The 27,500-nt window shown below is 38.4% G+C and overlaps 1 protein-coding gene across 3 annotated transcripts; it reads left to right on the plus strand.

Moving 5' to 3' along the window:
* The first annotated feature begins 1,817 nt into the window (after positions 1-1,817).
* LOC108993203 (potassium channel SKOR-like) lies at positions 1,818-27,257 on the plus strand. 3 transcript variants are annotated; one of them, XM_018968030.2, is made up of 13 exons: positions 1,821-2,360; positions 3,986-4,210; positions 4,321-4,384; positions 12,184-12,523; positions 12,904-13,199; positions 16,672-16,752; positions 19,360-19,458; positions 21,964-22,188; positions 22,418-22,606; positions 23,088-23,163; positions 24,029-24,323; positions 25,790-25,911; positions 26,661-27,257. In XM_018968030.2, exons 1-13 carry the CDS (start codon positions 2,098-2,100, stop codon positions 26,906-26,908), a joined length of 2,523 nt encoding a protein of 840 aa, XP_018823575.1. In that variant the 5' UTR covers positions 1,821-2,097; the 3' UTR covers positions 26,909-27,257. The 3 variants fall into 3 exon arrangements, with proteins under 3 accessions (XP_035541765.1, XP_018823575.1, XP_018823574.1); XM_018968029.2 differs by having other exon boundaries at positions 1,823-2,360; positions 26,655-27,255; XM_035685872.1 differs by lacking the exon at positions 26,661-27,257 and having other exon boundaries at positions 1,818-2,360; positions 23,088-23,144; positions 25,790-25,897.
* The last annotated feature ends 243 nt before the right edge of the window (positions 27,258-27,500 follow it).

Consider the following 27,500-nt stretch of genomic DNA (forward strand, 5'->3'; position numbering starts at 1 on the left):
ATCTCAAGAACAAAGTTGTTCCAAAAGGAATTTTTCAAAAGATGTAAAAGAAAAGACTAAGGGTCATATTTATAAGAGTTATAACTTGGAAACTCCCATTAGGTCCCTTACAAATAATAATTAAATAAAATAAAAAGAAATAAAATAAGATAAGGCCATGGACCTATCTTGGCTGTGACATGCATGGCCCATGGTGGGCTAGAATGGTGCATGGTTGTCTTCGGGTTGGACCATGGCTAGGTGGCACAACATGGCCTGTTGATGGTCATGACATAATGCCATGCATGACTTGCTGATGGGCATGGCCTGGTGCCATGCAAGGCCTGATGATGATGAGCCATGCGTGCGTGCGTGCTGCATGGCCCAGGCTGGTGGCCTGGGCGCTGGACTGCAAGGCATGGGCTGGAGCCATGCGCTGAATGGCATGCCTGGTGGGCATGCCACTGGCCTGCTCCGCAAGGCACAGGCTGGAGCTGTGCGCTGGATGGCTTGCCGTGAGGCATGCCACTAGCCTCGCTGGTGTGCGGCGTGGGGGGCATGTTGGGGCGTGCGCAGGAGGGCACACGCGCAGGGCGTATGCAGTGGTGCGCGCAGGCTCATGCGCATGGGGCTGTGCAGTGCTGCCCGCATGCGCGTGCGCGTGCGCGTGCGCGTGTGCGTGCGCGTGCACGGGCTTGGGCGTGTGTGGGGTCATGCGCAAGGGCGCATGCAGGGGCGCGCGCAAGGGCAGGGGCGTGCGCAGAGGCATGCGCTGGCGTGCGCTCACTGTCACTAATCTCGCTGGCCTGCATGCTAGGCATCCCATGCGTGTCAACGCGCGGGCCAAGGCATGCGTGTAGGCTAGCCGTGGTGCTGTCCTTGCCTTCCAAGGGCCGTGTCGAGGCTTGTCCCGAGGCCACTTTCCTAGGGATTTTAACACAACTTCCCCTCACGCCGGCGACCAAGCCAGTTGCCACCGATCCCCCCCACGCGCAACCCTTTATCTCCCCTACGGTAACCCAACTGAAATGGGTGAAATCTCTCCTGTTGTGCCACCGTACGCTGCCACCCAGACCACCGCACGTCCACCACCTCACACTGGCGACCACCTCTCGCAGACCCAGCCACACGAACCTCAATCTCCCTCTCCGTCGCAAGCACGCAAGCTACCCACACACAACCTTCACACAAGCTCGGGGTCACGATGGCCCTATCGCGGCCGTGTGTCGATTCTAGCCCCACTGAGCACCCCCTGACCACCGTGACTCCTCCTCGAGCTCCTCCGAGCCAGCCAAATTCTCTCTCCCTCTCTCTGTCTTGCCCTCCAACTTTCTCCTGCTCTCCTCCTCTCATCCATCAGCTCTCTCTCTCATCAGCTCTCACTCATCCTTCAGCTCTCTCTCTCTCATCAACTCTTTCACTCATTCATCAGCTCTGATTTTGGGCAATGGGGTGGGGGGAGGACGGGCGACGGGGGAGAAGAGAGAAATTTCAAAAATGAAATGTTTGAAATGAGAGGAAAGTGAGTTTTGTTGTGAGAGTATTTTTGTCATTTTACTATGGTGTGTTTTGGATAATCTCAAACAAGAGCTAATGCTAATATTATTTCTTTTAAGTATTCGATGGAGAAAGGTAGGAAAGAACTATTTTATATAAGTTAAGGACAAACTCTTGACATTTGTTAGTCAGTTAATAAGAAAATATATTTACAGTCTTAGAGTGCGTAAGTTTCACGCATTCTATTTAAAAAAAAATAAAAAAATCTGAGATTCATATTAAAAAAAAAAATACAATAATAAATCTCACCTTTTTTTTTAATAAAAAATATGAACTGCACACGTAGTAGTACCACGCGGTAAAACTACACTCGGGACTCCCCTCCTCTTAAAAGCTGAGATCAGACATTAAGGTCCGCTTATTCTGTCTGTCGCCTCACTGTTTGTAAATTCCGATATGATCATGTGGCCAACAAAGTTAGCGGAGTGATAAAAAAGATACCCTGATCTCCACTGCCGTCCTTCTCTCCTTCCCATTAATACATATATGCTATCTTAATCACAGACCCAGAATACATTTCTAGCTCTGTCAAGAAAACAAGCAGCAGATTGAGTTTGGAAGATGAGTAGTAGTACCGGAGGAATAACAGGAAGAGGATCAGGTGGAGGAGGAGGTGATATTAATGATCAGTCTGAAGACGAAGGATATGAGATTGATCAGAAGCGCCTGAGAGACTCGAGCAAGAGGTACTCTTGGAAGGGGAACTTGGCGTCTTTGAAAAGAGAGCTGAGCCTCAGTACAGCTTTCAGTGGGCCGCTTGGAAGAGATCAACGGAGTACAAACGGCAGCAGATGGGATCGGTTTGTCATTCGTCCCGATAACTGGTACGTATACGTACGTACGTATTTCACTTCACTTCACTTCACTTCACTGTGTAATGTGTATGCAGAATGCATTTCTTTCTGCGTGTCTTCCTAATCTGCGTAGTTGAGCCTGTTTTCCTTGGGGCCTGATCTTGTGGCTGTTAGCGTCGGTTTGAAGAGGAGATAGAGATATTTTAGTTAAAAATAAATATTATTTTTTAATATTATTATTATTTTAAATTTTAAAAAAATTAGTTAGATTTGGATATACAAATATTTTCATATTATTCTATTATTATAATTTTTTTAAATTTTTATATAAAAATATAATAAATAATTTAATTTTTTCAAATGTTAAAATAAAAATAATATTAAAAAATTATATATAATAATATTCTATTCAACTACTATTTAAAAGATCTAATTTCATCTTATTTGAACTGTTTATCTAAACTCAATTTAAATTGAAATTTAAAAACATTAAATTCTTTATTATATTTTATATAAAAATTTAATAAAATTATAATAATAAAATAATATAAAATAAAATATTCTCTAGATCCAAATTAGCTCTTAGAGGCTTATGGGGCCATACTTTTATTATCCTCACATGAAGGTCGATTACAGTTTGTTTTTGGCCGGCAGAAGTTCTGTCCAAAAAACATTTTTGACATTTCAGATAAAATTTGTTTTTTTCCTAAAAACAAAAGTCTCTTGGACCAAATAATTAAAATATTAAACGCATCAAATCCATCTAAAAGAATAAAATAATATATTATAAGATTTTTTTTGCAGCTTTCATGTCTGTTAGGATAAAAAAATTATTTGTGTTTTTTTTATTTTTTATAATTATAATGGCTTACTCGATAGATGATGTATTGACATACTAACATGTAAAGGAGAATTTTTATTTTTAAGTTTTTGGGTTAAATGTTTTTGTTTAATAATTTGATTTAAAAGATAAATTTTAAAATTATTTAAATAATAAATTCAAGAATTTATTGAAGTTGGGGTTTAGGATATTTGATTCCGCGCTAAAATTTAGAGTTAGTTTGTTTTTAGAGATGAAATGAGTTGAGATTAAAGTTAAAAAATTAAATAAAATATTGTTAGAATATATTTTTTAATATTATTTTTATTTTAAGATTTGAAAAATTAAATTATTTATTTTATTTTATATGAAAATTTAAAAAAATTATAATAATAAAGTAAGATAAGATGAGATATTTTCTAAAAATAAAGCCTGATAAATGATTAAAAGAATGTTTTGAGAAAATAGAAATTCTTTTATAGTTTCAAAGATATTAATATTAAAAATAAGAAATTACGAGTTTCCAGAGTTCAAACATGCACTATACCATTCTTCCCCACCAGCTTCGGATGCTTACCTCCACCACCACCACCACGACCGTTTCTCCTCCTCCTCTAGTCGTTTCTCGTTAATCTCTACCTTGTTTCTCTTCTTCTACCTTCAGCTGCTTTCTTATGATCCCAACCCACATTAAATAGAGATACGTGGGATGTGATGACTGTTACTAGCTTAGCACCCAAATCTGCCGTCTCAATCAATCTGATGAAAAAGGGGGAACTTTGAAGAGATAAAGACAAAATCTGAGAATTTGAAATAATGGGTGCGGGAAACGCAGGTGGTATGTGTTGTGGACGTATTTCATCCTGCTATGGGCGGTGTACTCGTCGTTCTTCACGCCCCTGGAGTTCGGTTTCTTCAGAGGACTCCCCGAAGACCTCTTCCTCCTCGATATCGCCGGCCAGTTCGCCTTCCTTATCGACATTGTCGTCCGCTTCTTCGTCGCCTATCGCGACACCCACTCATACTGCATGATCTACGACCGCAATCTCATCGCGCTTCGGTAACTGTTCGGTTCTTTACTTCTTCTTCTTCTTTTTTTCCTTCTCTTACTTTTTAACCTATTTAATCATGCAAGAATGTAACCGGTTTTTCTTATTTGCATAATTGTAGCTACTTGAAGTCTCGGTTCTTGGTTGATTTACTGGGTTGTTTTCCTTGGGATGCTATCTTCAAGGTACTGCCTTGATTTTTAATGTATTTTTTTACATTGGTTTTATTTTGTAATAAAAAATGTGGGCTGTTTTTTTTTTAAATAACATGCAGCATGTGGATCTTTTAATTTGTCAAGTTTTCTTATGCAATAAATTTGGATTGCGTTTTAATTTTCTGTTGGTAGAAAAGTTAAGATGGTACTTATCAAAAAAGAAAAAGAAAAGTTAAGATGGTAAAAGATAGAGAACATAAGAGAAATGGAAATACCAGTCTGTTTTTTATGAGTTCATCTTTATTCTGATATACGTCATAATGCTTTTGGCCAAATTAGATTAATAAAATTTCTAATTTAAAATCAAAATATCATGAAACAGAATCTAACTATACCGGTCCCAAAATTTCTGGTTCATGGTTGAGAAAAGACCATCATGAAGGCAATAGTTGAAGGAGAATCCATTAGCACGAGGAGGTGCACTGCAGTTGTTTGTATTTGGGGTAGTCGTGGACGATCTCCTTTCTTGCATTCTTGGATTATGGAGCATATAAAGGTAACTCTCAGAAACAGAAGCATGCAGCTCTTGGCAAAAAGGGATGACAGATTTGATGGCAGTGCATGGGGCCCATGTACTGTTCAAAATGCGGAGGTGCTCTGTGGGGAGGTGGAGCGAGACACTAGGACACTTCCGGTTGGGCGTATGGTAGTGGCCAGCGGTTGAGCACAGATTTGAGGTCGGTAGTAGGCAGTGGTTGGCCAACAGTTGGCCAGCTAGAAATGGTTGGCATTAAAAATAGGCTGAGATCCGAGTTGGTTTGACGATGCGTGGCGGTCACGTGCTGGGCAGTGGGAGCTGAGGGTGGTCACGAGTGGAGGGAAATGGGCAGTGCTTCCGAAGGTAGGGATAGCTTGGTGAGTTGGTGGACCAAAAAGTTTTGATCTAACATTTAATGGCTTGAAGAAAAGAATAAAAAAACTAAGGAAAAAGGGAGAAGAAAAAGGAAAGAAAATTGGAGATGGAGGGAAGGAAGACACTTTTAGAGGAAGAGGAAGGGTGGAGGAAGGGAGAAGCCAGGCTGAGTTTTGGGGTGGGGGTTGCTAGGGTTTTGAACTTTGGGGGGATAGGGTTGGGAGAGGCAGGGTTTTTCAAAGCAGTGTATCTGTTTTAGAAAAGGATCATATAGAAAAACTTATATAAGAAATATGATAAAATAAATATGTTGACTTTATAAACTACTGTAGTCCGTGAATTCATACAAAAATGATAACTAGGGTAGTTTGTAAACGTACAATGCAAGCGATCCTGGTATCTTATAATATTCTAGAATGTATCATCTTATATTTTTGTAAACCTCCATCTAGTTCCTTTTCTGGACTTTATTTGTTTTTTTTTTTCCACTTTCTATGCCTTTGTTCTTTCGAGTTCTTTGCAATATGCACAAGGTGACATAATACCATGTACTTGTGTATGTGTTGTAACACAGTTAAAAGTATTTTACCAGTCTGGCATAATTTATCTCACAGCAGTAGCAATTATTTATTCTGCAATATCCAAGCTCTTAAGTAAGCAATGTCTCCACCACAGTGACTCAGAGCAGGAATGTCTTATGCCACCTTGCAAGCTTTAACTGCAATTACTATGAGCCCCAAAAAGGAGAAACACTTATTGAGATTGTCAATACCATACTATCCAAATTAGATTACAATGTTTGCTTTTGTGCAATACGAAATTTTTTTTCTCTCTCCGTACACCTTTTGTTTTTTCGTGAGTTTGGCCTATGAAGATTCATGGCGGTGAGTTTTGCTTGAATAGGAAGGAAGATGAGGCCTTCGAAACTGTTTGTTATAGAATCTAAGGCATTTGAGGTGAAAAGAGATGGTAAATATGTGCATCTCATCGAGAAGAGTTGGAGAGTTTTGAAAGCCATGAGCTTGGGGAAAGCCATGACAACATGGTTCACCAAGGCTTTAGAGGACTGTCTGAAGGTGGGAGAAAGGATTTCTATACTGTACATCAGGAAGGAGATATGAGTTTTATTGTACAGAGGTGTTCTAATTCCTGGGGCTATTACTTGGCATTGGTGGAGTATGAGGGTGGTGGTAGACGAAACTTTATTTTCATACTAGAGGATAGTGATGGCATGGGGTGGAGGAAGTTGGTGGATGTTTTGTGGGAGGCTGTGAGAGAAGGAGGACCACCACGTCTGCCTCCACCAGTGACAACGGTGGTTTGGAACCAACCTCTTTCTCTTTCGTACAAGGAAGTCCTCCAACAACCGCGGCTCTCGGTGCAGACCCGTGAACATGGTAGGATGGGTGCAAGGGCTGACACATCGGACAACTTGAGAGGAGGTGTAGGCACAAATAGAGTAGGAAGTGCCGTCGGTTCAATAAGTGCCCAGAGTTCTGATGGTAGTGCAGGCACGCTGTCGGTTTGTAAGAGGATGGAGTGCTTCGTGCTCTGACTGACATGAGGAAATAGATGGGTGCAATGCAAATGAAATTGGATTTGCTTATACGGTGCGTTGAGGAAAGTATAGGGGAGGATATGGGCCTGGGCTTGGGCAGTATGTGCAAAGAAAACCCATTCATTGGGCGGTTTAAGTGGGAAGGCTGTTATGAGTGGGCTCAAACCGAAGGCAAACTTAGGCTCAGGCCCAAGTGGGCCAAACAAGTTAGGACCATCCAAGGCCCTTTTTGGCATAAACGGGATCCTTGTTTTGTAGGCCCTTCGCGCCCATCGTCAAGTGGGCTCCAGCCATAGTCGTCAGCCTTGACTGGGGTGTTCTTGCCATCGATTGCGATACCACCGGTGGTGGAGGAATGGGTGGATCCGATGGCGGAGGAGTCCACAGAGAGGAGATTCCCGACACTGAAAGTGGTTTCTCAACACTCCTCGCCGCCGACAGTCAATTTCCAGGCTGGGTGTTCACAGATAGGACCGACGAGAGGTTCTGTTGAAGGAGGGGTGACGCTACCCGAGGCATCCCCACTGGTGGGTATACCTGCAATGGCGACAAATAGGTCCTTGACCTGTTCACCACCACAACGTGGAGCATCAGTGGAGGTTCCCGGCCAGACATGCCGATGAACATCTATGAGGTATTTTCTCCTCCAACGTGTGTTCCACAGTCGCCGATGGTTGCTCTATCTCTAATGGAGGCTTTGTTGCAGTTGGATCATTATGTTGAGCCATGGGAGGAAGGGGAATTTTGTGTGTATTCCGATGCTCTCTCCCTCTTTGGCAGTGATGGGTTTGTGGTTGATGGGCTAGCCCAGAAGTTCATACCTATCGAAGAAGGGAGGTTGGTTGGGGAGAGTGGAAACCTATTGGGGGAGGAGGAGATGGGGATGTCAACTTCCCTGCAGTGGGTTCTTGGTGATGGGGAGCCCACTCCACTGAGTCGTATGTTACCGGATGAATTCAGTGGGTCAGATTGGGTCCTACGCAAGGTAAAGGACCTTTAATTTTATGTGGGTATGGAGTGTGTGGGTTTTGAGGAATAGTTTATGGCCCTTCTTACTGCTATTGAAGTGGCTCACTCAATCCAAGAAATCCGGAACTAAGAAACAGCGGGAGCTTAAGTGTCTCAATTGGTCGCTGAATTATGAGGGCAGCTCTAGCCGGGTTAGATCCAAAGGGAAGGGGCTGGTCTCTCTTTTACGAAGTCGAAAATTGTGTCTTGGAATGTCTGAGGGTTGAACGAGGCAAATAAGAGTCTTTGTATAAAAAATTTGCTTCGAGAATGGAGAGCGGACATAGTATGTCTACAAGAAACCAAGCTGAAAATGGTTTCTAGGAGAATAGTGCGAAGTGTTTGGAGTTGCATTTACACAGATTGGGTCTACCTTGCATCAAATGGGGTTTCGGGTGGTATTTTAGTGATGTGGGATAAACGAATTGTGGAGAAAATGAAGGATTTTGTGGGGGACTATTTAGTGGCTTGCTTTTTTAAGAGTGTGGAAGATAACTTTTTGTGTGCGTTTGTAGGTTTATATGGGCCGAACATAGACAATGATCGAAGACTTTTATGGGAGGAACTTGCCGGGTTACACAACTGGTGGAATCTCCCTTGGTGCATAGGTGGGGACTTTAACATTATTAGATTCCCTAGTGAAAGAGCTGGAGATAGCAGGATGCGCCCAACAATGACAGATTTTTCAGATTGTATTTTTGACTTAAATTTGTTGGATATCCCTCTCATGGGAGGTTCTTTTACTTGGTCTAATAATCAGATATAGTCCCGGTTGGATAGATTTTTAATTTCCCCTGAGTGGGAAGAGTACTTTCCAGAGGTGTGCCAAAAGAGGTTGCCTTGCCTATGCTCAGATCATTTTTCCATCTTGCTGGATTGTGGTGGAATCCAAGGTGGTCGTCGCTATTTTAAGTTTGAGAATATGTGGCTTAAAAGTGAAGGTTTTGTGGAAAGGGTTAGGTAATGGTGGTCGTCGTATCAATTTGAAGGTAATCCCTCCTACATTCTAGTTGGCTAATTGAAAGCTTTGAAGCATGACCTTAAGCTTTGGAATTCTCTTTCTTTTGGAGACATAGGGAAGCAAAAGAAAACCTTGGTGGAAGAGCTCCAACAATTTGAGAGAGTACTTGATGATAGAGCCCTCTCTCCTGAAGAAGTAGAGCGGAAGACAGAGTTGGCCTCTGAGCTGGAGTGAGTATTATCTCTTGAGGAGATTTCATGGCGCCTGAAGTCACGAGCTTTGTGGTTGAAAGAAGGGGATCGAAACACAAAGTTTTTTCATAGAGTGACTAACTCTCATAAAAGAAATAATACCATTGAAATGCTAAATATCAATGGTATTAAATGCAGGGAGGCTCTAGTGATCCGGGACCATGTGGTGGATTTTTTTGAACAACTGCTCACAGAAAGAGAGGGATGGAGGCCAAAGCTTGATGATCTTGGTTTTGATTCCATTGAGCCACATACTGCATCATGGTTGGAGCGTCCGTTTGAGGAAGTGGAGGTATATGATGTATTAAGACACATGGCTAAAGACAAAGCACCACTAGGGCCAGATGGCTTCTCCTTGGGCTTTTTCCAGACATGCTGGAATATAGTAAAAGTAGACATCATGAATGTGTTTCAGGAATTATTCTTGGCTGGGAAGCTTGAGAAAAGCTTAAATGCTACTTTTATGGCGCTGATCCTGAAGAAGATTGGAGCATCGGAGGTAAAGGATTTTAGGCCCATTAGCCTCGTCAATGGGTATACAAAATTATTTCTAAGGTGCTCGCGAACAGATTAGGGGACACGTTGGGGAAGATAATAATGAAGCCGCAAAATGCGTTTGTTCGGGGTTGACAAATTCTTGATTTAATCCTTATAGCAAATGAAGGCCTGGATAGTAGATTAAAATCATAATCCCCGGGGATTATTTGCAAGACATGGAAAAGGCATATGACCATGTAAACTGGGATTTCCTTCTTTATTTGTTGGAGAGATGTGGCTTTGGGGAGACATGGAGAAAGTGGATAAACTGGTGCATCGTAATGGCAAAGTTCTCAATCTTGATTAATGGCAACCCCAATGGTTTTTTCAATAGTTCTCGTGGCTTAAAGCAAGGTGACCCATTCTCCCCACTCTTATTTGTGATTATCATGGAGGCCCTTAGCAGGATGATTTCGATGATGGTTACAAATGGGTTTGTGTCTAGTTTTTCGGTTGGTGAACCCAATCATGACATTATTTCTTTGTCTCATTTACTTTTTGCAGATGATATATTATTATTCTGTGAGGTAGATCAAATTTAGTTGAAGGCAGTAAAGACACTTTTACTATGCTTCGAAGCAGCGTCAGGCTTGAAAGTGAACTTCGATAAGTCAGAGTTAGTGCCAGTGGGGAACGTTAGCAATACTCGGTAGCTAGCTAGCATACTTGGGTGTAAGGTAGCGTCTCTTCCCATGACTTATTTGGGATTACCTTTGGGAGCTGCTTCACGGGCTTCATCCATTTGGAATACAGTCATTGAGAATATAGGAAGGAAACTAGCAGGGTGGAAGAGATTGTACTTGTCAAAGGGTGGTCGGTTAACTCTTATTAAGAGTATCCTTTCTAACTTACCTACATATTTTTTGTCTTTGTTCCCTATCCCAGCTAGTGTGGTGGCTTGGATTGAAAAACTATACCGTGACTTTTTGTGGAGTGGGTTGGGGGACGAATTCAAATACCACCTAGTCAGTTGGGATAAGGTGTGCAGGCCGCTCTTGTTAGGTGGGTTGGGTATAAAAAATTTGAGAACATTCAATCGGGCCATACTAGGGAAGTGGTTATGGTGGTATATTATGGAACTAGAAGCCTTATGGAAATTGGTAGTTGATTGCAAATATGGAAGCTTGTGGGGTGGTTGGTGTACCGGTGAGGTAAGTGGGGCAAATGGAGTGGGGGTTTGGAAGCACATTAGGAGTGGGTGGGGGGGTGTTTAACCGCCACTCCAAATTAATATTGGGCGAGGGTTCCTAGATGAAGTTTTGGAGGGATAAATGGTGTGGGGACGAGGCCCTAAAGGACTCATTTTCCGCTATATTCCGAGTGGCACGTGATCAAGAAGCCTTAGTAGCGGACCTCATTCGTCGATCAGGGGACCAAGTCTAGTGGAATGTCACATTTAGTAGAGCGGCGCAAGATTGAGAAGTGGACAGTTTTGAGGCTTTCTTCAGCCTATTATGTTCTGTCGTGCTGAATGGACAAGAAGCAGATAGGCTATGGTGGACACCGGTGGGTAAGGGTGCTTTCTCGGTTTGCTCTTTCTACAAGTCCCTTGCTATTTCACCAAACATCCAGTTTCCATGGTGGCGAATTTGGAGGAATAAGACGCCTCCTAAAGCGACCTTCTTTACTTGGACAATAGCCCTGAGGAAGATTTTGACTACTAATAACTTGAGGAAGCGCAAGGTCGTCATCCTAGACTGGTGTTGTATGTGTAAGCATTCTGGCGAGACAGTAGAACATCTCTTGTTACATTATGAGACAGCTAGAGTGTTGTGGACTGAAGTGTTTAGTTGGGTGGAGTTATCGTTTGTAATGTCCCGAGCTGTAACATGTGGTGCATTTGGCAAGTACGTAATGACCGGACTTTCGAAAACAAGGAGTGGTCTCCCGAGGAACTTTGAGCGTTATTTTTCCGTACTTTATTTCTATGGGCCATAGCTTTAGATTTAATGGCCTGAATTTTCATGATTTTCTTGTTTCCTCTACTTCGACTTAGATAGGTCTTATCTCTTGTATATCATCTTGTGTACTTGGGCATTGCCTATCCTTATTAATGATATTGTTTACTTATAAAATAAAAAAAAGTTTGAGCATGCATTATCATAAAGGAAGGCATTTGCTTTTCTTTGGTTTTTACTTTTTACAATATTGAATCCCCCTCCCCAAACCCCAGAAAAAGAGAAGGGAAAAAAGGAAAAGTGAAGAAGGTACATTTGGGTGATATGCTACAATTAAGGTACACATTATTATTAGTAGTTTTCTATAAATACTTAACAATAAAAGAAAAAAGAATGGGCAATTTATAACATTTAGTTCTTTTGTTATGGCATTATATTGTTCCATATGGTTTCTGGTTGATTACCATGTCACAATTTGTTTTATTTTTGAGTGAGCCTAATAAATGCTTATGAGGAATCTCTTTTCTACTAAAGAAAGTAGTTGTTCTGTCTTTCTTACTTATCAAAAAAAAGAAAAAGAAAAGAGAGTAGTTATTCTTGTGACATCTTTACTTCACATTTGATTGCACTCCATTGAGTTTGACATGGACAACTTAACTCAGTAGTTCTTATTTGATGATCTGAACACAACTGCTCTAAACAGGCTTCTGGTAGGAAAGAGGTAGTCAGGTACCTCTTGTGGATTAGGCTCAGTCGAGCACTCAGAGTGACAGAGTTTTTTGAGAAGTTGGAGAAAAATATCAGGATAAATTACCTCGGTACAAGAATTGTGAAACTTTTTGTTGTTGAACTCTATTGCACTCATACAGCTGCCTGCATCTTTTACTATCTTGCTACCACTGTTCCTCCCGCGGAGGAAGGTTACACGTGGATTGGAAGTTTGAAATTGGGTGACTACAGCTATTCACACTTCAGAGAAATTGATCTTTGGAAGCGATATGTGACATCTCTTTATTTCGCTATTGTTACCATGGCTACTGTTGGTAAGCCTGTCCATATCTCTCTCTTGAAGTAAAAAAAAAAGTTACTGTGTATCTGTATGAGCCACACTCAAAGGTTACTGCACTTGTGTATGTGTGAGCTTATACTCTATTTTATGAATTTATCTTCTTTTTTTCTCAGGTTTGTCATAGTGTTTTTCTCATGAACATCTAAAACAGTACAATGATATCTTCTGATTTTGATATGAAGCAGTGCTATGGCATAACTATTTTCTTGGATCAGATATCGCACAGTACATTATTTGTTAAATGCTGATAACTGTTCTCATCTCCAAATGAATTAATGCTATTTTCAATTTGAGTTTCTCATATCATATTTAGGATGCTTCACTGTATGTTCTATTCTATGCTTTATTTTGCAGGTTATGGAGAGATACATGCGGTCAATGTCAGAGAAATGATATTCATTATGTTTTATGTATCGTTTGACATGATTCTTGGTGCTTATCTGCTTGGTAACATGGCAGCACTGATAGTAAAAGGATCAAAGACAGAAAAGTTCAGGGATAAAATGGCAGACCTTATCAAATATATGAATAAGAACAATCTTGATAGGAACATAAGCAAGGAGATCAAAGGTCATCTGCGATTACAATATGACCGCAGCATCACAGAAGTTGGTTTACTTCAGGATGTTCCATCCTCTATCCGGACTAAGGTATTGATAACTTTTCAGGTTCCTGTGCACCGTTGGTTTGGCTCAGTTTTACTAGTATGTGGTATGATTGATATAAATTGTCGCTCCATTCCTAATAGCCTAAGCTTTTGGGATAGATTCTTCTCCAACATGATATAAAAAGCTGGTTATTGTTTATGAGGTTTGGCTCAAGTCTTGGTAACACTCTAGTATTTCTTCTGTTATAGAATTCCATGCTTGATATACCAAGCTCTCATGACAAATGATTCTCCAAAACATTACTCAACAATGGTTGGAGGCATTTTGAGAATGTGAATCTGTGCAATTCCTCTTTGAGAAAAGTAATATTGGATGCTTTTCCTCATGTGGTCATAGACAAATACAAACATCAGTGCTTCTGACATATCTTGAATGAAATTCTCTTTCACCCATACTTTAAGTTACAATTTCTTGGACAGAGGTTGGCGAGGGGACAGGGATTCAATATTTCCAATTGTGAAATATGGACTACAAATTTCTTAGGACACATGACGGTCTGTTCACTATGTAATTTCAATGGAATGGATGGTAGAGTTTGTGGGGGACATCATGCAGAAAGGTCTGGCTACTTGAGCTGGACATGTTTGTCTAGTATTTGAGTCTATGATGTGAGGGTGTGAATAGGGCTGTAATTGAGCCAAGCTGAGCCAATCTTCGGCTTGCCGAGTTTGGCTCGCCTAAAAAAACTCGTGCTCGAAGATTTTTATTCTTGGTAAGCTAAACTCCAAACTCGAGCTCGAGCTCCGCTTGAGTTGTTTTTTTTTTTTTAAATAATATATAATAATTAATAGATTAGATAAATAAAAAATAAAAAATCTAATATTGAATTTGTACAACTAACAAGTAGAACTTCTATTGAATTATAAGATTTTTATTTTTTATTTTTACGGGGAACCTCTCCAAGGCAGGGCTTTTCGAACTCACCCCTATAAAGTAAACCTCAGTCCTGTGTATTGCACCTTTGGAAGTTTCCCATACACGGAACTGGGTAAGTCACTTGCTTTTCACCAGGGAGTGTGACCCTAAAGGATTGTTTACACCTATGATGTGTTGAACCTTGGATCTTGAAGGGAGCGATATCCCAAGACCAAGGCTTTCACCACTTGGACCAACCCTTTGGGGTTGAATTATAAGATTATAAAAATTTATAAATAATTAATATCTAAGTAGTTGATATTTATCCATAATAACAGTATATTATATGCCTACATAAATTGTTAATACATACACATAATATTGTAACATATCTCTATTTCATATATGGTTCCCACATACTGGTATATAAAATTATTAAATCTTATTGACTAATTATTGTACAAATTATTGGGGAGATGTGTTTTATTCCAATTCGGGCTTGATGTATTTTGGGTAATTTTTCACAGACTTTTTGGGTCATTAGGAGCTCTCTAGTATGGGCTAGGTGTTTTCTTGTGTACATCCAGTATACTTGGCTACTCCTATTGATATATATATATATATATAATATTTTTACTTATAAAAAAAAATGATTGTACAAATTATAAAATATAGCTATGAAGTATATTCAATATATAGGCATAAGTAATTAGGTTACATATTATATATTTAATTATAAAAGTGTTATGCTTATATTATTAGCTAATACATATATATATACACACACACAGGTGTATGTATATATTTATCAATATATGAATGAGCTTTAATCGAGTTGAGCTAACGAGTCGACTCAGGCATAAACGGGCGGACCTTAACGAGCCTTAGCCAAGTTGAGTCAAGTTTTTTCGAGTATGTGTCATTTACTAATTGAGTGGGTATTTGCTTTCATGAGCGAATTTTTTTTTTCTTTTTTACGAATCGAGTTCGATTCGAGTTTAACCGGGCGAGTATCGAGCAGGCTATCGAATAGACTAGTTCATTTACAGCCCTAGGTGTGAATGGATTATCAAAATATCTCATTTTTCTTGTTATGCGACTTAATTGAAATGAAGTGCATATATACTTTTGTAGTATGCCCCGGTGATTTTAGACATTATTATCGCACTTGACAGATAAATAAAAGGTATCTGAGAATGCTATAGTTCCAATAGGGTTTATTTCTCACTTCAGTTTCGGTTTCACCAACCATTTAGGCATATGCTGGTGCATCAGACGCAATTTTGTCCATTCCATATCATCACATTAAATAAAAATCTTGCATGTGAAAGAAAATGGTAGAATACAAATAATTTCTTTGGAAAACTTTCATTTCTCACATGCTGGAAGGCTCCCTAGAACAGACCCATAATCAGTTGAATTGGTCATTGTACTTACAAATATATGGACTGTCAAAAGCTATTGATACATTGAACAATTTTAACTTTGGTGGAAGTTGTTAGTGTTAACTGGATTGAATACCTCATTGTGAGGATTTCTTTTCATTAGAAAGGCACTGCCGTGCACATTACAAGGCTAGAATCAAGCCATTTACAGCAATAGAATCTGTCTAAATAAGGAAGCTATGACTAATTACAAGATATGTACAGCTATAGATACATGCCATATATGACTAAGTACAAGAAAGGGAAGTCGTATGCTATCAGTCCAGCACATATCCCACTGACAGTTAGAATACTAGTGGCTTTTGGTTGAAAAGCAATTTTTTTTTTTTTCCATTTTATAAAGTTTTAGCTGACTATTTCTTATAAAAGAAATTGGTAAGTGTCCTTGAGTTCTAGCTAAGTTGGATTTCCTTGCTTTGTACTAATAGGACGAAGGTGGCTCACAGGTTTGAGACCAATTGTATTTAAAATTTACAATAAAAAATTAGGGGCAAATGTGTTTGTCCCATAATTATAAATTTACTAACATATTTTGTAAAATGTCCCATAATTATAAATTTACTACCATATTTTGTAAAAGCAGCCACATTTATGCCAGTAAATATTCTGTTTTTCTGTCCAAACAATCGGTGAGAAATGTGGAATTTTGTAATGGAAAATACTCTAGTCACAAAGAGATTACACAAAAGCAATCCCACAAACTAATGTGACTTGATGTGGTTCATCAGATTATAAAATTACTTTTATTATAAAGTAGATTTAACATATCAGATGAAGTTACGTCAGTTTGTGAGATTTTGTTCTGTAATTTCTTTGTAGATGTAGCAGTACTCTTTTGTAATATGTAGAAATAAATCCCTAGGGGTTGGCTCAAGCGGTAAAGGCCTTGGTCTTGGTGGTGTGTTCCCTCTAGGTCTAAGGTTCAAATACTCTTTGGTGCAAATAATTTCTACAGGCCATTGGACTGGGGGAACTTCCCCTTGAATTACCCGAAGTGCACTTGCTGGAATCTCCTTGCGGAAGAATTCATGCTGCAACCTTTTAATTGTTGACTTGATGTTCTTTTATTGCATGTACCTGTTTTTTTTTTAATGAATTAGAGGTGGTGCTCAATTTATATCTGTATATTACAGTTTTTTTCCCCATCGGTGCAGATTTCACAGAACTTATATGAGCCGTATGTTAAAGAAGCTTCTCTTTTCAAGGGGTGCTCTTCGGGATTCATAAAGCAGATTGTAAGACATCATGCTTTTCATATAAAGTAAAATGTGAATTAGAAAGACTGAGCAATAACAATTTTATTTTTATTTTTAAAAGTTGAATGACACATGATTTCTATGAATGGAATCACATCCATTGACTCTGGAAATCTTAGGGCATGTTTGGTTTCACAATTTTAGAGAAAAGCTTTATAAGTATTGAGAAATTCTTTGAATGTGTTGTTTATTGGGTTTTATTTGTTGTAGAATTTATATTGGAGGATCATTGTCCATTATAAATCCCTAGTTGGTTTTAACAATTGTTAGTGTAGAAAGGCACATCCAGTATGGTTGTAACATGTAAATAATCCATTTACAAATGTCAATTCCATTCTACCTCTTACCCAGGGTTCCCACTGGGTTCTTTAAAGGCTATTTCAGTACCTGATTCTGTTATTGAAATTAGAGAAGAGGTTTGCTGGATTTAAGTGACAGTACTTGACAAAATCAGGGAGAAAACTACAGTCAATAGTGTACCTTTTTGAGTTTCCTGACCTAATTTTAGGCCTATTTTCTATTTGTAGCATGAAACATGATGAATTGAAGTATCATTTGGTTGATTGGGGTTAGGCTTTTCTTCCCCTATACATGTTGGCAGTTTGGAGTGAAGCTGAGGATCTTAAAATGAAATTTTCAGGGGATTGAGATTGCTAGGTTTTGAAGGAGCGGTGGGGTTGAACTGGGGAAGGATGGGTCCTTTTTTTTTTTATAATTAGTAAGACATTTATTACCAAGAATAGGCTAGCCCAAGTACATAGGAGGTATACAAGAAGAAATACCTTTATTACCAAGAATAGGCTAGCCCAAGTACAAGAAGAAATACCTACATACACTAACTAAAAAAGACAGAAAAGACTAAAGTAAATTCAGAAATTCTTCACCATTCATTACAATAGCCTTAGCCCACAAACATAAAGTATTAAAGAAAAATTCCCTAATTTCTCCCATCGACTGTTCTCTATCTTCAAAACACTTCCCATTCCTCTCCAGCCATAAACACCACATCAAACACAAAGGAAGCATTTTCCAAATGGCAGCAATACATTGTCTCCCCTCTACACCTCTCCAACAAGCAAGTAGATCCACCACCTGCTTAGGCATCACCCAAGTTATACCCATCCTACCAAAAATCTCGTTCTACAAAACTCTTAGCCACCTCTCAATGTAGAAACATGTGGTTTACTGATTCACCATCTCTCTTGCACATGGAACACCAATCTACAACGTGAAGTTCATGCTTACGTAAATTTTCTGTGGCCAGAATTTTATCAAGAGACACCAGCCAACAGAAGAAAGCCACCTTACTAGGCACCTTAACTTTCCAAATGCTTTTCCAAGGGTAGTCACAAACACCTTGGTAGGTTAACACCTTGTAATAGGAACGAACTGAAAATCTGAAATTTCCTTCATGAATCCACAGCAAACTATCCTCCCTTCCTTGAACAATCTTCAACTCATAATCTACCAAAAAAATCAGATATCTTTGTTGAGGAGTTGGTGACCAGCCAACAGGGTCAACTTTACCAGTGAAGACATGGAAGTGGAGTTGATGGATGTTGTTTCAACTGTTACATATCTGCATGGCTTTGCTAATGTTCAGAATGCTACAGCTGGCAATTAAATTAGGAATTTAAAGTTTGACGCAAAATACAGGGCATTAGAAGGACAAAATTCTCAGGGAAATGTGGTGAGCTTGCACCCCTATGGAAGTAATTTTTGACTTGGATGACTACCTTAAGTTGCATTGTTTTGGGCACAGAATTTTGTGAAAATAAAATACTTTGCTATTATTTGGTGGTATATTTGTGTGAAAGGGATGGGGAGACTTGGGATCCTTCTCTTTTATGTTGTAGACCTTGATCTGTTTAGTTTATTTTCACATTTCCTCGTATATTTTTATTCATTTTTTGGGGCTTCTCTTGTAATCTTACTGTGATTCAGAGTTCCCCCCATGCTCAGTATATTGTATTGATAAATTATTTAATAAAAAGAATAAGGCCTAAGAGAGTTTGAATCTAATGGTCAGTTGAGTTTACTTGCAAAAACAGAAACGGGAAACTACACTTTTCACTTTGAACTAACGCCCATTCGGTAATGTGGTCACTAAATTGCCACCTTTGCCACATAGTACCATTAAGCTTCCATTTTGTTTCAATTGTACCCTCTATCGGTTGTTGGCTGTTTTGTTTCCAGAATGTGAAGTAATGAGCACGTCGTTACATTTAAATTGGGCAATAAGAAGTGGATTGGGGGTAAATACAATAATTTCAACTGGGGGTACTCTCATAATTTAATTTCGGAAAAATGACATTTCCGTCCGTTTTGACATGGAATGGAAGTTTAATGGTGCTTTGTGACAAGGTGGAAATTTGGTGACCACATCGTGAGTGAAACTATTAATTACCAGTGTGTTCTTTAAGTCACAACAAATTGATTCAGAATTATTTTCAAGTTTACAGTTCAAAGTTTCATGTCTACAGTGCATGAGCATCATTGTTTAGATTTACAGTTTTATACCAACGTGACATTAAGAGCTTAGATTGTTTTAGTGTAAATTGCTCTCATTCTTTCACGGTTTATCAGGCAAGCAGAGTCCATGAGGAGTTTTTCCTGCCTGGAGAAGTGATTGTAGAACAGGGAAACGTAATGGATCAACTTTATGTCATATGTTATGGTGAAGTGGTATGATTTCTTTTAGTGCTTTCATTTTCAATATGTTTTCTTTGGATTTATTTTGTGTACTTGCAATGCAGCATCCATATAGTATTTTATAGGGTATAAGATAATATGGCCACGTGAAAATAGTTTAACAGTTTTTATTCTATGAGAAAGTACAAAGTTTTAGAAATAAACAGTTCGTAAATTGGGTGAAGCCTATAAAGAGAGTAACAAGATTTTGCCAAGTTATGATGTTGACTTTAATACCAATACTAGCGCTTAATACTAGTTTCTGATAACCTTTACACCTCTATCTGTCTCTCTAGTTAGAACTTCTGCCTTCTTTCTCCTTGGAAATCCAAGTTAGTTTTCACCAAGCTAATGGTCATAATAGATGCACTTGCAAAGGTGAGAGGGAAATTTAGCATTAAGGCCCCGTTTGGATGTTGAGCTAAGTTGAGATGAGTTGAATTCTTTATGAATAGTAGTGAGTTGAGATGGTGGAGTGAGTTTTGTGGAGCCCATCTAAGATGAGTTTAGATGTATTTATGGGAAGTTGAAGAAGGTTGTGGGTCCCACATGTAAAAAGGTGTTGAGTTGAAAAAGGTTATGGGTCCCATGTGTAAAGAGTTTTGAGTTGAGATGAGTTTAGTGATTTGAGAGTTGGGTGTTTAGATGTTAGAGTCAGCTTAAAATTAGACTGATCTCAATTCAGTCCAAGTTCCAAACGGGGCCTAAGTGGCTGGCCTATATTATTGGTGAAGGTATTGTTTGACTTGAATATTCATAAGGGAAAATTACTCCAATAGTCTTTGTGGTTTTGGAAACTTTCAAATCAATCTCTAACTCTGAATTTTATTCCAATAATCCTTGTGCTCTTCCCCGCTATCAAATGGATCTTTCTATCCATGCCTGTACAAATTCATCTATTTTTTATGGAGCTCTTGTAAAATGTGTATCATATCTATAAAAATAAAAAATTACCGAAAAATACAAACAAAAAAGAGTTAACCCTAAAAACGTTAAAGAAAAACTTGGGGGAAAAAGAAAAAACAAAAAGAGGGTTGGACGCCTCCCCCTCCGCCCCTGCAGGAAGGCTCCTCCACAATCCACCCCCTCATAGGGTGCATCCATGGAGGAGATCTGTGACTCCCTCACAGTTGGATCATTTTTTTTTACAAGTAATAAGAGATTTTATTTTTTCTGATAAGTAATAATAAGAGATTTTATTATGCAAGTAAATAGGCATAGCCCAAGTACACAGGAAGTATACATGCGGAAACACCTAAATACAAGCTATGAACTAGTAACTAGTAAAGTCTGAAAGAAAAACATTTAAATTATCCCCATTCAATACCAGAACTTTTGCCCAAAGACAGAGTTTGAAAGAAAAACTCTCTTAAGTTCTCCCAACAAGCGTTCTCTGTCATCAAAACAGCGTCCAAAATTAGCACAATTGCGGCTCAGTCCACAAGCCAGCAAAACCCATTGTTGATGGCCAGCACCATTGGCAAATTTTCCAATTGCACACGTTCAGACACAAAATTGCTCCATACACACCAAAAACCATGAGTTAACAATCACACCAACAAAATATCTGAAATCAAAGCCAATTGACCCTAACAAAATCCCCATTTAAAATAAAAAATGTTCGACCACAAAAATAATAAATTCAAAACCCAAACACCATTACCAAACTAAACCTGTCTTTCAAAACAACCACAAAGTTAATTCTGGTCCATCAAAACCAACTCATATCTGAATAGAAAGAAAAAAGAAACCGGTCTGAATGGCAAGGTTCTTGAACACAGTGGAGAAGTAGATGGGAGCTTTGGCAGCTAAACACTTGGCACACTTCCTAGCCTAGAGAGACCCTGCCTCCTCCCCACCAGGCACTCACTCAAGTGCTGCCTCTGCAACCTTGACACCTTCGGCTTGCCCCTCCTGCCCCCATCAGTACCTCCACCCATCAAACTCATTCTCGACCAAATAGTTGGAAAACACAAGCAATTTGACCAATAGGAAATGAAGTCAATGAAAATCTCACCCTAATGCTGACCTTAGCCCTTGTGGTTTGCTTTGTTAGTGGTGTGAGGTTGTTTTTGTTTGAAAGAGTAAGAAGGGCATTGGGTTTCTCTGGGCAGTGAGACTTTGAGCTGTTTGGTGTGTAGGTAGAGTGATCGATCTGGTGTTGGGTTCAATGTAAGTCTTTGGCGGGAGTGAAATGGCTTTGGGTAAAACTGATGGAAGAAGAGAGAAGTTTAATTAAAACTGTTGAGTGCTATAGAGGGCGCAATTGAAAAAACTTAGAATTGTAAGGATGTGATTAGAAATGACCCTAACCACAAGGTGTGTAGCTTATATTTTTCCTTATCTCGAGGATCAATATAGCTTCTTTCTTGGAAATATTTCTTCTAATTTGCTTGCTTTTAAAGTTAGATGTAGCATAACTCATACCTCTTTTTTTTTTGTAATTTGTATCTATGTAGACTTGAATTGTAGGCTTGATGCATATCATATTTTCTACAGGAGGAGGCGGGAAAAGTGGAAGATGATGAAACAGAAGAATCTCATAAGCGTTTGCAAGCCTACAGCTCAGTTGGAGAGGTTTCTTTTCTTTGTAACAATCGTCAGCCCTGTACAGTTCGAGCTCGTGAACTATGTAAGGTCTTGCGACTTGATAAACAATCTTTTATAGAGATCTTGGAGATAGGTTTTCCTGATGGACGGATTATCTTGAGCAATCTCCTTGAGGTAAATTGATCTTCCTTATTCTGCTTCAATCTAATATCTTTACCCTTAAAATATGGTCCTTGAGAAATAATTGTTAATGCCTTTGCTGCTTTCTACAATAAAAAATCAATTGGGTCCACTTGCTGGCAAAATTTCTCTATATTCACCGGAAAGATTCTAGAATTTAATGTGGCTAGAAATTTGAATCAATGAGTCAGTAAATAACATTCTAACACTTTAGTAATGACAGGGAAAGGACTCCAATCTTCAGAGAAAGATTTTGGACTCGGATGTGACTCTGTATATTGAACAGCGTGAATCAGAGCTGGCTATGAGGGTTAATTGTGCTGCCTATGATGGAGATTCTTATCGACTAAAACGTTTGATCAGTGCAGGAGCAGATCCCAATAAGACAGATTATGATGGAAGATCACCTTTGGTATTGATTTTAGAAGGCGAAGTTGCATTTTAATTTTTCTTTGACAATAAAGCAATGGAGTGCCCGTACCTTTTAAAAATTTTAAATACTTCATAATCTTTCGTCCCTGTTTTATCTCAATGGCATAAGTAAACTGGCAGCTTGGTTGTTCTTCAAAAAGTTTTAATTAAGGGAGAGGTGGAGAGGTGGAGAGGTTAGTGTATGATACAATTTATCTAATTTTAAGGGACATAAAGGAAAAGTATCATGAGGTCCTTTATCTATGGTGCTATGGCTCAATATGATGGTTTTGTACTTAATATACCATCACATATGGCAACAAAGCTCAATTTCATGCTGATGGTCTTTTATGTATTTGTCATTAGATTATCCAACTTATGCCTGACCATCTTAATTATGGTGTATTTTCACTTTACTGGGATTGTAATGATTTATTGTATGGTTTGTACTAATATAAACTTGTATATTTTGTTTGTTACAGCATATTGCCGCATCCAAAGGATATGAAGATATTGCTCGTTTCCTTATCGAACAAAAGGTGCTCATCAACATTTTAGGTGGGCTTTTTAACTGGTTGGTTGCCATCAAGGGATTGGGTGGCCCCTGGGGCAGGGAGCGATGGGGGTTAAATGCCACTATGACCTTCTGCAGTTTGTCATTCTGCCAATGGTTTAGTGTGCTCCATGGCATATTGGCCCTCTTAAGATAAGGCTAAACATAATTTAGAGGGCACGTCAGGTCAAAGTCTTTAGGACTATGTGTTAAATTAATTATTTTTCTTTTCAAAAGTATCAGCTTTATGATTTATCTCTCATTCAAAGTCCAACACTGCAAAAACTCTTAAATCTTACCCTTATCTAATCCGTAATTTGATGATATAAAAGTATTAAAAAACAAAGTCCACAAACCCAAGAAAAAAAAAAACAAAAAACATTGCATGTAAAAACAAAGGCCACAAATTAGAGCATACATTTAAGATGTGTATCATGAAAAAACATCAGATATAATGTTGATGTGGTATAAAAAATACGTAGGATTGTATATAATGAACATTGTCTAGTAAAAAACCTACTCACCATTAAATGTCTAAAAGCTTTGCAAGATCACTTTTTCAATAAAATGTTCTCTTCCTATCTTTGTCAACCAGTTAATGATGCTAAAAATTATTCAAGATTAAGAAATTTGATGTCAGAATCATTTTCCTTGATCCATCATTTAGTGGTATGAGCTTCTTCATAAGAGTTTTTTTTTTATTTTTGGGGGGGGTAAGCTTCCGCATTAGACTCCTAATTTCTTCATTTTTACACTCATCATTATTTTCATGAGATGATGTCTTAGATTTCGCTTCTATTTCTTAGTTGGTATATGTAACTGGATTATCAATAAATCTAGTAATTAATGTTAATTAGTCATGTGTATTAGATAAGTTTGGGAACTCTCCCTTGCTTGAAGCCATCAAGAACGGGCAAGATCAAGTGGCTTCTTTACTTGTTAAGGCAGGGGCAGAACTTACCATTGATGATGCCGGTGGTTTTCTCTGTACGACCATCGCAAGGAGGGATTTTGACCTTCTTAAAAGGGTTTTGGCCAATGGCATTAATCCAAATTCCAAAAACTATGATCGCCGAACACCACTTCACATGGCTGCCTCAGAAGGGTTACATTCAGTGGCAGAGTTACTTATAGAAGCAGGAGCAAGTGTTTTATCAAAGGACAGGTATGATCTGAATTCTGATCTGGTTTTGAAGACAAGAGTGAAGTATTATTCTTTTTAAGCCTCTACCAGTTAAGAAGTGCAAAATATGAGATTGTATAATGAGGAAGTTGGTATGATCTAGTTGATGTATGGGTTGAATATGTTTATGGATTAAATATAGTTTTATATTATTTCCACCCGTATTTTGCGATCAACAAGGTATGGCTTTGATGATTGTTTCCACTACCAGTCTTTGGATGGGTAATTAAATGATGATGGGCACCAGGTTCATATCAAATGATCAATCTTTGTCATTTAATATTACATGAGGCATGCTAGTTTGATCTTAATGGTCTAGATAGTTTTGGAAAAAAGCTAGCATGGTTCAAAAGAATTATGAAGTTTTTTTATGCCTTAGCAAAACTGGAGTCCTTTTCTTCCATTCTTAGTCTCAACGTCTATCTTGGATCTTTTCAGTTTTATCTGGACAACTTTGAGATTTCGTATGAGAATTGTCTGTGTTTTAGAGATGATACCTTGCTTCTTTACACTAAGCAAATTGTCGTATACTGTTGTAAATATTTAGTATTGAGTTACTGGAACACCACCTACACTGCCTCTGCCTCTGCATAACATGTGTTGTACTACATAACATACTAATAAGCTCGCTCAACTAGCGGTTTTTCTTCTTTCTGCCAGCCTTGCTTTATTTTCATATTTCATTCTAATGACTTTATGACCACAATGCATATTTAGCTTGGAAAAACCATTGAATTTTCTGATGAAAACAAGAACTGTTGATGTCTTTGAAATAAGTTCAAATATCTGAAGTAATATGCTTTTGATCATGTTTGAAGTTAAGCTTGATTACTCTCTCCCGACTAAGCATATTTTTTCGTCCCTAAAATCTTAAGTTTCATCAAGTTTCTTGTTCTTTCTTTTTTTTTTTTTTTTTCTTTTCTGGGAAACTTCAGGATAGAGAATACCACAATCTTAGCATCCTCCAATCTCATTGATATTTAAGGATTCATTGTTCTCATTTTTAGGAGTTTTCTGTGTGACAAAATCAGAAGTACTGTTTATGAGGGCAAAATGAATTTTTCTTTAGATATCTACAGTGGCTGCATACTACTTGGCCAGAGCATGGTTCTAGAATTGAATTTCAAATATCATCTATCCCAGGAGTCCAGCTGCTAGCTTAACTGAAGCTCATCTATGTGATAAAATTATTCTGCTTCTTATGTCATGAAACTTTTAAAAATTACTTCGAAATAAATTTCAATTTCTCAGTCATCAAACTTCAATTGTTGTTAGAAGAAGTGAAAAGTACAGAAGGGGACACTCTTCTAGTCTGCACTGACTTTAAGATGAAAGAAAGAAAGAAAGGAAACCATTTACGCACAATTAGCAATTCATAGCTTAGTATCTCTTTTACTACAGAATTTTGCCACCTGGAGTAACCTTTGTTAGCCATATTCTGCTTGCAGATGGGGTAGTACCCCATTTGATGATGCCTGCATAAATGGAGATAAGAATTTGATCAAGCTGCTTGAAGCTGCAAGAACTTTTCAGTTGTCTGAGTTATCTGATGGTGCCCAAGCAAGTCGAGGTAATACTAAAATTTTACTTCATGCATATAGCATTTACATCCTCAATTGTCTGATTTGCAATAAACTAGTAATTTCTGGAAGGAATTTTACTGCGCAAAAAAATTGTTGCTGAAAAAATCACTTACCAAAAGATGCTCTAACAAAGAAATGAAGAGCAATAATCTTCCAAAAAAGGAAGAAAAAAGAGTGGTTTGCTTTACTGGATTTTTTTTTATTAAAATAAAAATTTTACTGAAGTAAAGAGGAAACCTCATACAATCAAGTGTACAGAAAGCTATCTTGGAGCATTATGATAAAAAAGAGAGAATCTATAATATCGAAGAGCCTAAGGCACAGTGCCCCACATCTTACCAGGAAATGCGCTAGATGCATTATATAATGTCATCAAAGTGGTGCCAAGCACATGAGAAATCACTCACAACAATCTCAAAAACAGCTATTTCAAATCAACAATAAACAGTGATTTCCCACATTAACCTGGGGCAGTTGGATGGGGACAATTTAGCGAAGCCCCTGTGATTTTTAATCCACTTTTTCCATCCAACTAGCACATCAATGACCTTCTTAGGTCATTATCCATTGAACTCCAAAGACTGACAACAAATCACCACAATTTGCTTCCGTTACACAATGAAACTGCTAATGTTCTGCAATATCATCACTATACTTGTGCATATAATATTTTACCCTACCAACTAATACCCTCCTACTTTCAGTGAGATGACGATATTTCTATTGACAGTAACAGATGAACTACGACAGAAGAAATGCACAGTGTTTCCCTTTCACCCATGGGATCCCAAAGAGGAGAGAAGAGAGGGAGTTGTGTTGTGGGTTCCACAAAGCATTCATGATCTCATCAAAGCAGCAAGGGAGCTGTTGAAATGTTCAAGTGGCTCTTGTATTTTGTCAGAAAATGGTGGCAAAATTCTGGACATAAGCATGGTTACTGACGATCAGAAGCTATATTTGGTTGGTGAAGCACAAAATGGGTAATTAGGGTAACTGTACTAACTAGAGTGATTTAAGATTCTGCAAAACTGGGAAACATTCATCTTGCAAGTTAGTCATCTGCTAAATGCTTGGCTGCTTGACATGTCTAGAATATATCCAGACACGTTCATGTAAGAACATAATTATCAGAACAACACCATAGAGATTGCTATACTTTCTTTAGGTTCACAAATGATTCTACCCGGGAAATTTATAGAAAATAAGGGACCAAGTAGCACTTGACACTTAGATAAGTCCAAGTTGAAACCAGGAAACAACAGATAGCCTCAATATTGGACTCATTTTCATTGTTTATTGGTGCTCCTCGATTATACTTTAATATTTTACCAGTTCTGGATTGAAATATCCTACTCATTTCCATTTACCTTCAGAGAGAAATTTCTTGGAGCATATATGAATCCTGGCTAGTTGAACTGATAGGCAAAGTACGTGATATTTTGGTAGGGAAAAAAAAGAAAACGAAATTATTTGAATGGTATGATATATTTCCAAACATGTCATGGAGTTTACATCATGTGCAAAAATGAAATCGAGTGGATCTGTCAGTGCAAATAACTAAAAATGATTTGACCAA

This window comes from Juglans regia, chromosome 15, assembly GCF_001411555.2.
Source record: "Juglans regia cultivar Chandler chromosome 15, Walnut 2.0, whole genome shotgun sequence".
NCBI classification, from domain to species: domain Eukaryota; kingdom Viridiplantae; phylum Streptophyta; class Magnoliopsida; order Fagales; family Juglandaceae; genus Juglans; species Juglans regia.

What these genes read in the sequence shown, in the direction of transcription:
- LOC108993203 (XM_018968029.2), top strand. Translation starts at nt 2,098, where the DNA reads ATGAGTAGTAGTACCGGAGGAATAACAGGAAGAGGATCAGGTGGAGGA. An exon ending in CGGGATTCATAAAGCAGATT is followed by an intron (nt 16,753 to 19,359) that starts GTAAGACATCAT and finishes ACGGTTTATCAG; the next exon opens with GCAAGCAGAGTCCATGAGGA. An exon ending in TCATATGTTATGGTGAAGTG is followed by an intron (nt 19,459 to 21,963) that starts GTATGATTTCTT and finishes TATTTTCTACAG; the next exon opens with GAGGAGGCGGGAAAAGTGGA.